At 34.4% G+C, this 13,543-nt stretch overlaps 1 protein-coding gene across 3 annotated transcripts in view; it reads left to right on the forward strand.

Annotated features, from left to right (window-relative positions):
* Nucleotides 1-13,475, forward strand: part of axo (axotactin) — an 86,552-nt gene extending 73,077 nt beyond the window's left edge. For 2 of the 3 annotated variants that reach the window (XM_089633242.1, XM_089633244.1), the window contains 11 exons: nucleotides 739-956; nucleotides 1,692-1,771; nucleotides 2,151-2,263; nucleotides 2,358-2,561; nucleotides 2,710-2,903; nucleotides 3,075-3,227; nucleotides 5,839-5,973; nucleotides 6,068-6,332; nucleotides 6,416-6,588; nucleotides 10,992-11,052; nucleotides 12,784-13,475. In XM_089633242.1, coding sequence (XP_089489368.1) covers nucleotides 739-956; nucleotides 1,692-1,771; nucleotides 2,151-2,263; nucleotides 2,358-2,561; nucleotides 2,710-2,903; nucleotides 3,075-3,227; nucleotides 5,839-5,973; nucleotides 6,068-6,332; nucleotides 6,416-6,588; nucleotides 10,992-11,052; nucleotides 12,784-12,956 — 1,769 coding nt within the window. In that variant the 3' untranslated portion in view covers nucleotides 12,957-13,475. Of the gene's footprint in view, nucleotides 1-738; nucleotides 957-1,691; nucleotides 1,772-2,150; nucleotides 2,264-2,357; nucleotides 2,562-2,709; nucleotides 2,904-3,074; nucleotides 3,228-5,838; nucleotides 5,974-6,067; nucleotides 6,333-6,415; nucleotides 6,589-10,223; nucleotides 10,502-10,991; nucleotides 11,053-12,783 lie in introns of all 3 variants that reach the window. The other variant, XR_016302397.1, reaches the window with a different exon arrangement.
* The last annotated feature ends 68 nt before the right edge of the window (nucleotides 13,476-13,543 follow it).

Raw genomic sequence — 13,543 nt, forward strand, 5'->3', positions numbered from 1 at the left:
TGCACCTATGCACCTAATGTTTTTAAATTTTTAATTTTATTTAAAAATTATATAAAACATAGCTACTTGCATTACATTCCCAAGAGTTAAGGTAATCATTTAAATTAATCAAATATTAACTAACAATCACTCAAATAATTTGTTGCTGCTGTCGAATTCAAAGTCCGTGTCAGTCGATATTATTATTTAACTAATTAACTCATCGGTACCTGAAAAGAAACCCATAATTAAATGCATATTACTCCAATATTATAGAACAATAAACAAAATTTTCACTCACCGTAGAGTTGGAAAACAGAATCGACCGCTATAATATAGGCAAAGGCTGATGTGTCACCACTCTGTGATTTGAAAAAGGAGTAGGAGAGGGATCCGCTTCCCGCAAAGTACTCGGGTCCAAGAACTCATTCCGGTTGAACCTACACACCACTACTGTGGGCTACATGTGCTATGGTTCGTTCTGGGACTCTCCTTTTCCTCTCCCAGAAGGGAGCACTTCGTAGGGTGGATCTGGCCGTCAATTGCTTATTGCTGATCTAGAATACTCTCGGCCACCCTAGAGAAATATATTTGAAAAATATTATCCAATCTTAATCCAATGGAATAGCAAAGTCAGCCAGCATTTCACTAATCAATTTGAAAGCAATATGATAAAAATTATTAACTCAGAAATCTATTCATAAATAGTACAATAATTACTAAGAAAATTATCATAAAACACTCATGTATTAATTACAGATCTAACAGGAGTGTTGCCCCACTGCAATATGCGATGTGATCTGGAGCCGTGTAAGAACGGAGGCATATGTACCGAGGACTTCAGCCGTCAAGAAAGCTCCTGCGATTGCGAACATACAAGCTACTTCGGAGACAACTGTATGGAAGAGAAAGGAGCTGACTTCAGCGGGGAGAGCGTTCTACAGAGGAAGTTCGTTTTAGATGGAGCCGTTGAAAAGGTAAAATAGAAAAAGTATAATCCGAGTAAAAGTATATAGAAAAGGTATAATCCGAAAGTCTTTGAATGTGTATTAAAATTGTGTAAGGTCAGTCGGGGGAAGTGTGGTTTATAAATTAACGAGTTGGATTCAATTACCAGTTAATAGTGAATTCGGTGTGCTTTCAAGAAATAAATGGTTTTTAACAAAAGTTATACAAGCCTTATCACAGGAACCATAAGAGCATTGTAGAATGTAATACAATAATTTTAGTAAAAACTGTCACCTAGACGCAAACCCCCTGAAATGGGGCAAGTGCGTCTGTCTATAAAATTTTTAAAACATAGAAAATTTTTAATATACTGAAAATGCTAAAGGGAAATGGACTTTATATACCAACTGCAACTCTTGCAGTTTCGCGATATAATTAAAAACAAGCAAATACATAAAGTTTTACTATATCGGCAAGTAAAAATAAAATGGCCGTCAGAATAAAATTGGTATTATTTTACAGAGCCATCAGTAAACTGTGGCGGGTTTAGTATATATATAGCTGTATATTGTAGGTTCATAGATATCACACACAGTCACAAATTGCTTTGTTTTCTTATAAAATCTGACAGACACACACCCTGTAGAGGCACTTCTCTCGATTGATCTTAATTAAAATTATGTGTGAAGTGGTACAATTTATTTGTTAGAGATTAATTTTGATGAGAATTGGTATATTTCACTAACCCATTTTGTAATGTGTAGGTGAAGGTACAGCTGGCGTTTTCCAGCAACGATCTTCGACAGAAGAATACAGTTCTCCTACTGCTGCAAACAGAAAATCAGTGGGTTCACAAAATACTTTGTACTATTTAATTCTACGTATACATATTATTTCTAAAGTGGGCTTGTGTGATCAATGAACACTTTCAGATTCATGGTTTAATAATTCAGACAAAATCTCTTACTAAGAAGTAGAAATCTATTTTCTTAAGTGGCCAAAACTCTTGGACAACAAACTGTGGTCCCATAAAAATATTGCCGCTTTTCCTGTTTGGAATTTTCAGTCCGTGCATTTCCATCTTAAGCCAGGAATATTTCAATATTAATTTTACTTAGGCTTTCTGAAAAGCTAGTTATAATCAATAGCGTTTACAATTTGAATACCTACTCTGATTTTTTTATATCCAAACATTATTTTTTACCAAAGTATGTTGATTACAGGCGCAGCTATTATCTGCTGGTGGCAATCACTCCGGATGGGCATTTGAAATTCGAAGAAGACAGAGAAGGTTCAGTTTTTGGAGCTGAAATAAAAGACCGAAACTTTTTAAACGGTTTGTTTAAAACCTTACATTTATCGTAGTATTTTACAATCTGCAACACATAGACTTATACGCAATTCCTAATCGATCTTCTTTAATTTTGTAGGTGCCCGACATTCTTTGTACTACACACGTAATGGATCTGATGCTTCTCTGCTGATAGATAGGGGAGAAGTACAATTATTGCCCGTGAAGGTTCAAGGACTAATCTCCTCCCCAGAACTTGGGTCCAACGAAGTCCAAATCGGGGGACTGAACACGACTGACCCCCGCTTTGCTATATACAAGGGCTATAGCGGGTGCCTATCCAGTAAGTACTGGCAGTTATAAAAAGGCATCAATGTTTCACTGGGATGCAACCAAGAATATCTGATGAAATACCACTTGGGATTCACTTGGTGAAATGGTGTTTTTTAAAAAAAAATTGTTTAGTTTCTACTTTTGTTATTTTATTTCAGACATTTACCTGTCGGTGAATTCGTACACTATGAAACCTTTGGAAGAATACATGCTGTTCACAAAGAATGGAGCCGAAAAGGTTAATGTGACTAACTCACAGGGAGTGCGAAGTGCCCAATGCTCCGCCAGATTTGATCTGCCACCAGATTTGCAGTTCCAAAACGCGTATCCTGATATTCACAACGGCAGTTTGGTTAGTATATTATAGTAAATATAAATACCCACTTTAATCAAACTTTTTTTAATTTTGGACATAAGGTAACAAATTCAATATGTATATGTTTATTAATTAGGTAAATAGGTACTATGACTAATTATTACATACTTTTGTTTACATGTTTTTTTTCTATATTTTAAATTACAGGGAACGGATAAAACTTGGGTTGAAGATCCACCGGCAAGAATTTCTTACAAATCTCTTTATTCCGATGCTTCAACAGAAGAGGAGAGCACTAATATTGTTTTTATAATTCTTGCTACAATATTTGTTACTGTTGTGATTTGCTGCTCATACGAGGTTTGTAAAAGAGAAAATCGACTAGATGTTGTATTTTTATCAATTATTATTATTTATTGAAAGAACACTGGAAAGGAAAAATGATACTAATGTGCCATAATACTGTGAATCTCTTTTGAAAACAGAAATTTTCTAAGGGACCGGAAAAAATTTATGTGTGGAAAAATTTGGGCCAATTTTCAAATTCAGTCTTCAAGATACCAAAAAACCAAACTTCTTAAATGTAATCTTCTTCTTTCCTTTACAATTTGGTAGTTAGGTATGAGTACCACCACCCTGGGAACCATTTAAGGATGATCAACACCTATGCCATAGGTTACCCCAAGTGACTGATATAGACTACCCTGACTTAGCAGGGATGCACGGATTCATGGGGTAATGTCTAGCAAGAGAAAAAAAAACTGTTGGTGAATTTCGCCAACACGCAGCCTGCACACAAATTTAAACTCCGTATATCACCACATCACCACCTTCTCTCCTTAACTGCTATTCCTTTCAAAAACGCAGATAGTCGAGACTCTAGACGCCTCCTATCTTAGACTGCCCAGGCTTCATCCTAGTAGGCAAGTTCAGACCCAAAGTTCATAGAATCATCTGTTAAAGAAACTCGTGTGGGCTCAAAGCCGTGGTTCAGTCGACAATGCTCCGAAGCAGTTTGATGAAAAAACACAGCTTACCGAGCAGATCAGCATGTAACAAATTGGCAATGGAAAGCAAGAGGATCGTAAATAGGTCAAAATTCGAGCACAACCTGCAGATCAGCAAAAAACTTGCTGCCTGCCTGAATGGCAGCAGAGCTTCCTGATAGCTTGCAGGCTATTGAGCGTATTGACGTTGCAATTTCCGCAAATCTAGTCTACCACCTCTTAAAAAACCTGACGGCTTACTAGCAAACACTGCCACCGAAAAGGCCAACTTATTAGGAAAAATGTTTGCAGAAAATTCGACCCTCGATGATCGGGGTGCTGTCCCGCCGTCAGTTCCTCACTGCGGTTTCTATATGAAAAGTTTGAGGATCCGGCATCGGAATGTACTCCAGGTCTTATGGGGGCTCAATTTTAGTAAAGCTATCGGAATACCTGCCCTGGTATTGCAGAGGTTGGCTGCAGAAATAGCTCCAATTTTGACAAGGTTTTTTAAAATGTCCCTGAAGTCTGGCTCTGTACCCTCTGAATGAAAAAAAGAAGAGGGACTGCTCCAACCCGGCCAACTACCGCCCCCAGGCGATCACATCTATTCTATCCAAGGTGATGGAACTTGTGATCAACGACAAACTGCTCACATACATCGAGAAGAACAATATTATTAACGACCGTCGATACGGATTCTGGCAGAACATGTGACGCATGTTTGGGGGCGGTGCCTGGCACGTTACAGTGAGACCCAAACGGTTGCACTGGACATTTCCAAGGCCTTTGACCAGCTTTATCACCGAGGACTTGCCAACAAACTGCCTTCTTACTGACTTCCTACAACCTTTGTACTTGAATTGCAAACTTTTTGAGGGAAAGGTCGATTCAGATGGTGACCGGGTATGTCATCAAATTGACAATTCGACACATCTACAAAAAGTTATATATTTTGTTTCATCTCTTTTAATGACTCTATATCACTTTTTAAAGGTGTGTTGAATTTTCATTTTGATGAAATATCATGGAACCGATTCAGGCAGTTGCAGATGGTTTCACCTCTTCCTCAAACTCAATAAATGCTGGCGTCCAACATTGATCGGTTCTGTCTCTCACTTTGTTTTTGTTGCACATCAATGACCATTTGTTGTGTGCACCAATTCATTGTTACGCGGATGACAGTACAGTCCATGATAGTTTGTTTAAGAAGCCCCCAAAGGAAGCACAAACTCCAACAGCTCGGAGGGCTTTGAAGCAGACAATGGACGGTTACTTCGAGAGGGTTTCCTCTTGGGGTAAGAATAACCTAGTCGAATTTAATGTTTCAAAGACATAATCATGTCTGAAAAGGGATCGAAATGACATTCTAGTCTCCTTCAACGGAAGCAATCTTCCCAACATACTTGGCGTAACTCTAAATGACCAACTCAGGCACGGTGGCTCCATCAAAGCTAGAGTCAAGTTAGCTAATAGTTCACAACTGGTGACCCTCTATGAATCTGCAAGTGCGCCCCACTATTGAATTTGGCAACCACCTCTGGTCAGCCCCAAAATACCTAAAAACCCTCAACTCTGTGCAGAAAGGAGCAGCCCATTTGATAGATTCCCCTAACTTAAGAAGCGAATTACAATCTTTAGAGCACAGACGTCTATGCAGTCCTTGTTCTACCGGTATAACAATGGAAGATGCTCCGAGGAACTAACGTCATTGATGCCTTCGGCACCGATGCATAATCGGGAAACATTTGCCGGCCTCTCTGTTTCCTCTCTCCTACAACACCGGACTCTTCAAGACCCACATTCATTCCTTCCTCTCCTCAAAAAGACCCACCACGCAGCATCCCCAGAGATGTAATTGTAACTTATGTAAAAAAATAAAATAAAAATCTGTGGCAGTATGGCGCTTTAGCCATTTATCCTTTCCAGTACCGTTATTATGTACTATGATGTATGCACCACGTAACAAAATTGATAAATTTTAGGTTTGGAGAAATAACAAGCAACATAAAAAACGTTTCGAAAGAGAAACCGATGAAAGTATTATTTGGAGTAAAGAACAAGCGACCAAGATGCATGAATCCCCCGGCTTGGGGTTGCGATCTCATACATACAAAACTGTAAGATACATTTCATGAATGACGCTGGAAACAGTATATGTAATATGTTTTAATTATGATATGCTCTGTTTAACATATAATCAATTTTTTCTAGGTCCCCGGTGACGATGAAAATAAACCTGGGAATACAACACCTCCTAAAAAAGTTGTTATAATGGCTGTACAGAATGGCGTTAAACCACCGACAGGAGTAAAAATAAATGGTTTTACCCCCAATTCCCCTAATAATGGAACAAACGGAGGCCCACCTACCCCCACAATCCCAGCCGTAGTAATAAATACAACCGAACCAAATAGGGATGCAGAATCTGACGAGAACACTCCGCCGTCTCCGCAACGAAAGCGCATTAGTTTCAGTGGTAAGACGTGTGTATTAACTTGTATTGAGATCTAGATATTATATAATATATTGTAATACAATGTAACATCATTTGATTTTCAGATAGTCCATCTGAGAAAGAACTATCATGGGAGCCACTGACGGAATCCTCTGAATTATTGGAGCCCGAACGAGAAATAACCGAAGAAACTAGTGAAGAAGAAGAGGATGGCAATGATTCCATTGCTGAATCGATCCCTTCTTCTACCGATGAGGCCTTAGTAACTTCTCATGCGGTAAGCAAGAGAGCCCCCCTATCCTCCATTAGCGAATGCAACCTTGACCAACTCGATTTCGGAAAACCTGCCGCCAAATATGACATGTTCGATGACGAATATTAAACGCTTCTTTTATCTGATCATTATATCATCTGCTTGAAGCATTAAACTATGTTGACTTCCCAGAAAAAGTTTTAAATGGGGTCAGCATTATTCTTTTTTTCATTATTTGTACTTTAAGGACGGGTTGTTTCGGAGAATTTGAAAAATTCATCAAATTTCAACGTTCATTTTCGGGTTCTGTGAAAGTCCTATTCAAGTTCTGTTATTATATCATTAAAGGCTAGTTGCTTGACAGAAATGAAATGGTAACAGAACTTGAAAAAATCTTTCACAGAACTTGAAAATTAACTTTTTGAAGAATTGTTCAAATTCTCCGAAACAACCCGTCCTTAGAGTGCATGACATTTTTAGACAAAGAGGGAGTTTGTCATTTATAATTTCTTAACTTATTTTTTACAATTAGGCTTGTGATAGAAAATAACATTATGCTTCCTGCATATTGTGCTTAATCTAACGATTGCAGCACTCAATGAAGCATGTTGTTGCCAAAATCATAGTTGCATAGTTCTAGGTTTTATAGTCATCACATATTATGCGCAATAAGCTTATTAAGCAATATTATTTTAAGTACTCATTAAAAATATGTCAATTAGAGTTCATTTGGATCTATCTCCAATTAGAAAAATTAAATGTTTAATAATTTTATTTTTTTGTAAGTAAAATAGGAAAATATTTATTGTGTATTGTCACAGGAAAGCAATACTGCTGACACAACTGCTACATAATATTCACAAACACATTTTTACCATATTTACGGCTGCTTTAAAAGTTATGATTTTTTGTAAATTTTTGGCTGTTGCAGCAATATTGCAATTTTTTCCTAGTCACAACATTTTATCTTATAAGCTCACACTTAGTCAACTTGATCATGCTTGTTTCACAATCTTAACAATAAGGATGTTCAACTTAATAATTGTATTTTTTATAATAGTGCATGTTACAAAATAAAGTACCTAAGTCTCAAATATTTAAGCAAGTCACATTATTATTTAATGAATGCTAAATAAAAGTCATCTTCAAACTAACATAATATATTGTACTAAATACAAATTGCATGAAGTCACAATATTTCAGGTTGGTGGTATAAATTGCAAATGTCTAGTCTTTACTATAGTACAAACTGCTTATTTACTTACTGCTATTTTACTTATCCACACAATCTTTAATGCAGTATTATAGCTTTGTAGTTCGCATCATTATCTATATTATTAATTATTACCTACTATTTAAGCAAAAATAAATACGAATGAATTATTTATATCGTTTAAGTATTAAGCCTGTCAACTTAATTTAACCCTTTTTCTGCTTTAGTCATTCAAAAATTTTCTGGTGGTAATTTAGATAACCTTTTCAACATAACTAGACTGAATTTTCATTACTTATATTATTAGGGTGACGGAGGAATGTGACTAATAAATACAAATATTATAATCTTCGATTCATAAATTAAAACTGACTGTCGTCGTTGTAAATATTCATTTCACTCATTGGTGAATCAAACATAATGCCGAAATTTAGAGAATTTATTTATAGACTGAATGTTCTCATTGCCCAATTGTGGGGTTCAAATATATATTATTAACATGACATTGCATCGAAAAACTGGCCACATGTGAATATTGAAAAAATATGGTTTTTGAATAACTTGAATAATTATGACACTTCAAAGTTTTCTAAATTGGCTATTGTAATAAGATATTTATCCGTTGCATTTTTAATAATACATAAGTATACATATAATATATTATAGTTAAACAGTATTCTTTTGATTGCAAAATATTAATTACTAACACAACTTTCTTTTCATTCTCAAATTACTTCTAGAATTCTTTATGTCGATTTTTATATAAGGCTGCATCGGTTTTTTAAGACCACCTTCACCAAAAGAACACCGTGATTATATTGTAGGATTTCTCAATAAAGTAAAGAAAATCATTAACTGAAGTTTTATTATATCTGTATGTAATCAAAATATTACTTCCATCTTGTGGAACGAAATAGTTTTAGAAAGTCAATACCCATACTAGTTTTACATACAACTATAGTTTACATAATTACTTACTGCAGTAAATACTTTCAGCGTGGCTTCTGAGATTAAAGCCTCATTGAAAACAAGTAAAAGGGCGTAATTAAGAAAAAAAAATTGACATAGATCAAGGAAAAAGATTTGATACACATTTTTAAAAGTAATTAAAGTTTTGACACAAAAACTCTGATTTCAAACAGCGCCTTGTGAAATAGAAAAGTTTAGAAAAATCACACTCCTAAGCTGATTTGTTAGATGAAACAAACTCAAAGACAAAGCTGCCTGGTTGTAACTAAAGGTTTACATTATTACTGACATATTCTGAACTATACAGGGTATTAAGGGACGTACTTCACTTGCTTTAACCAGTGATTCCTGCCATTATATGGAATAAAATAATGATAATTAAATTTTGGTATCCGATGACTTTTTTTGATGTGTTTTTTTTCATTTTTTTTCTTTAAAAAAACATTCTTACACATGTCATTTACTGGTCACTCAACCTCCCGACCCCCCCTGATTTAAAAAAAATTAAACTGCTAAACTTCTTTGACGGGTGCTTGTAATGAAAAACAAAAAAATTTTAAATCGCCGGAGGCCAAAATTTCATCAACATTTTTTACTCCAAATAATTTCAGGAATAATTTGCTAAAGTACGTTCTTTAACACTTAAGTGTATTCATTTATATCAGGTTACTAAAATTCTGATTAATATATATGCAGCGAAACGTATTCACTCTGTTGAATATAAATGCAAATTAGTTATATACATCCTACAAGGATATTTATGCTATATTGTAGTAGGTGCATCAAACCTTGTAATAAATAAATTGTTATAGGAAAAACAATTTTTTTTGTAATCGTTTCACCTGACTTTTTGTCGTGCTATGAAAACTATATTCAGGCACACTCAAGCAACTTTAGTGACAGTTGTGTCGCTGCATCAAAATCCACTACGGTATAATATGAATGAGCACACGAGGCGACACGACATTAGGGAAACTTTTTTTGAATTTGTATGGATTTTGAAACTAAAGTTGCTCGTGTGCGCCGGGACTAATAGTGTGATATTTTTGAAAATAAAAGCACAATTTAATCAATACTTTAGATTTCATAGCTTTCTATAACAATCAAGAAAATATATTTCAGAAATCAACAAGTCATCGGAAAAATTAACAATAAATGTGCACTTTTTTATAATTATTTTTTTTATTTGTATTGTGGCAATTTAAAAGGCATGTTGTTGAATGAAAATTGTACCCACAATGCATGTTAATTGATAGTAAAAAAATAACTGATCATATGTACATATTTCACTATAATTGTGTAAAAACAAACCTGCCAAGGACTAAAAATATATTCCTTATACAAGTTGAAAACGCTAAGTAGGTATTGTGTTTATTCTTTAAGTTTCTGTTTGGCAGTCTCAAAGCAGAATGTTCAATATTTGTATTATAATGTGAATCTAGTTAACTGAAAACTCATGAGCATTCATATAACGCAGGTGATGCAGCGCCCGCAACGGAAGATTGCCCGAGGACCTCCTACTTTAACAACACCATTACCATACAAAATAGACGAACATGGATCCAACGAATTACTTGCCTCAAATGCATAAGTCTTCCTCTCAACACCCAAATACATTTCTCTTCTCTCTGGATCCTACACCTTTTGGGTCAATCTTTGTATATAATACCTTTCACAAACTGCTATTCTATGACTTATTTCTATTACTAAGGCTTTTGTGTTGTCACCTCTACGTAATGGTTCATGGATTAACAGGTGGGAACTTGATCGTTTATGTTACTAATCTAGAACAGCTTTTCTTTTTAAATTTTCTCGCTTTCTCTAATTGTTGCCTATTGTAGGTATTTAGAAATGTATTAATTTGAACCCCAAAAATATGATAACTAATTCTGGAAAGGATTCGATACTTAGAGAATGAGTAGATATAAGAAAAAGCATGGTCAGCACTTATTAAACTGCGAGTGCGAGCATTCATTAAGCGCCTTGCGTGCTAAGCACTTTATGAGCCAAGAATTTTGTATGAATAAGCGCAATGTTAAGAATATATACTAAGCATATTTGTTTCTATTAAATTGAGCAGGTTCATTTTTTTTTAAATGACAGTGTCGAATTTCAACAGCAAATTAGTAATATTTTTATGCAATAAAATGGTAAGATTTATGCAGCCTGTAAAAATGCGCAATAAAATTTATAATGTTGCTTTCCCAATTGCATACTGTACTAATGTTTGTCTATTTAAATACAGGATACAGATGAAACAAATGAAAAGATAGATTATCAGGAAAGTTTGGAAAACCCTGCCACTGGTGAGAAACTTATTGATCCTAACTTTTTTATGAAATCTCAAATGGTTTAAGCCCTGTTTTTTGAAGTTGTCTAAGAAATTTGAGTAAAAAATATTTCAACTTTTAAAAAATATATTCGTAGATCAAAAAACACCCGATTCTGTATATAAATACATATTTTTACTCTCAGAATTAATAACTCATTCTTATAAAATGATCAAGTGTACTCTTGTGTTTAGTTTGTATTTTTTCAATATATTTATATGCATCTCTATCTCTTACATGCATACTTTGCGAATAAGAGGGAGAGGTTGCCATACAGTTTTGTGTTGTGTAGTTTCGTATGCTGATCCGAGGTTCTGAGACAATTTGTGGTTGGCTTTTTGTTTTCTTGATTGTTTTAATTTAAATTTGACGACTGTGATCTCGTATAAGTGTACATTCATACACCAAACTATTATAAACATCTCAATATACAATGTAATGTGACAGAAATGCTAGAAATCGGAAAACTTATCGCATCTACCGTTTTGTTTTACGTAAAACTTCTTGGAGCAGCGAGAAATTGCTTTGTAACACTTGTATTTTTTACACATCGATATGATACAATAATAATTTGTATGGTTTTGTTGAATTAAAAGCGAATAAATTGAAGTTAAAAGCACAAAATGCAACTCAAATGAGAGCAAGTCAAACGCGACCACCACCAAAATCACGTAGATCCCACAATTTTATGAAAAGACAAATGTTTAACTAGCCTGATACGTCATGTTATGCCGCGACGTGTTAGGCTGTCAGCCATGTGGGGCTTTTTTTGGTGGGATGAACGGTTAAAAATTTATTTTAATTAAAATAAAACGTGATATTAAAAAAATATCACTGAAAATACCCTTACTTTAGTAAGGTTAGATATTGCTCAGAAGAGCATTATAAAAACCATACTAAAATTACCCATCAGAACCCCCTCAAAAGATATTTTCAAGTGTTTTGACACTCTAAATTTAAAACAAATATATGCCAAGAATATTTTAATACATCATTTTAAAAACAGAAAATCTTCTAATGAAACTCGGATACATGATACAAGAGCCTCAAAAAGGGATATACGAGATGTTCCAAAATTCAATACAAGTTTTGGCCAAAGAAACCACATATATCTGGCAACCAAACTTTACAACATCCTTCCTCCAAGATTGAAAAAGATAGAAAAGATAAATAATCTTAAGGAAAAAATCAAAACATGGGTGAAAGAAATTAATGCAGACATACTAGAAAATGTACTAAAAACATCATAGAAACTAAATAACAGAAAATCAAAAAAATCTACCAGTCCGCCTCAGCACAGGACTACCTAGTGAGGAGGACTAAGAAGAAACTATATGAATGAAATATTATAGATTTTTATTTAATGTAAATCTCATCAAACCTTATTAAATAGACACTAATAAAAAAAATAATAAAAAAAGACAGTTAACACTAATAAAAATGTACTAAATTCCTTATTGAAGAATAAAATAAAATCTCTACAAAATACTCTACTGACCAGTGAAGGATATGAAAACGAATTTAACAAAAAAATTTAAGTTTGAACAATTTCTTATTCAAAGACGAGTAACTTTAAAAAAAACACAGTCGCCACTTCAAATAATGGGCTGCAGCAACCACTGATTCTCGGCCCGTTTCAGTATATGATGATAAGCAGTTGACAAACATAACAGTCATGTACCTAACCATTTTCTCTTTTTTTTGCAGAAACTAATTTTGATCATTACAGCGTGCTGCCTAAAAGGTTGATAATAATTCCAATTCATTCGTTTTTTTATGGCAATAATAGAATATTTAGAAACCCACTCAGTTACTTGGGAGGACCGATAATACCTGAGAAACAGATGACGAGTTTGGAATCTATTCTGTCATTAGAATAGGAAAACTACAGACACATTCAAGCCTGCTAATAAATGGTAGGTTCATCAGTGTTGGAAACAATTTCACGTGAATACGCAAAGATATATTAGGAATATATATATTATGTAGTCCTATTAAATACTCATAATTAGTTATAATGCTATTGTATATTGTTATCAAACATAGTCATTCAAATCAATAGACAAGGCAATCAACAAACCAGGTTGCCATCTGCGCGTGGTCTGGTTATTTCAATGCGCTCTTCGGTGTCCAATGTACGACTGATCATTGTTTATTCAAAGCATTCTCGAACCCTCCCGGCGCCAAAAATGCTACCCAGATTTCATGTCAGTGCAAGTCTATTAATTTGGATGTCCGTGTTACCAAAGTATTTTCAATTTGTTTTGAATGCGACTGCAATTTAAGTTCGTTTGAAGTGACTCTATTTAAGTATTTAGTCAAATGTGATAAAAGGAATACTTCCGAGGTATGCCTGTTTTAGTTGTGTAATAAATAAGTCTCTGAATATAACCTTGTTTTATTTAACACCAAAGAAGAATTACATACAATACTTCATTCCAAATAAAAATTATTTGTTTCTTCTTAT

The sequence above is a fragment of the Hesperophylax consimilis genome, chromosome 7 (assembly GCF_061612785.1).
Source record: "Hesperophylax consimilis isolate HC1 chromosome 7, BYU_Hcon_1.0, whole genome shotgun sequence".
Classification (NCBI taxonomy): Eukaryota; Metazoa; Arthropoda; class Insecta; order Trichoptera; family Limnephilidae; genus Hesperophylax; species Hesperophylax consimilis.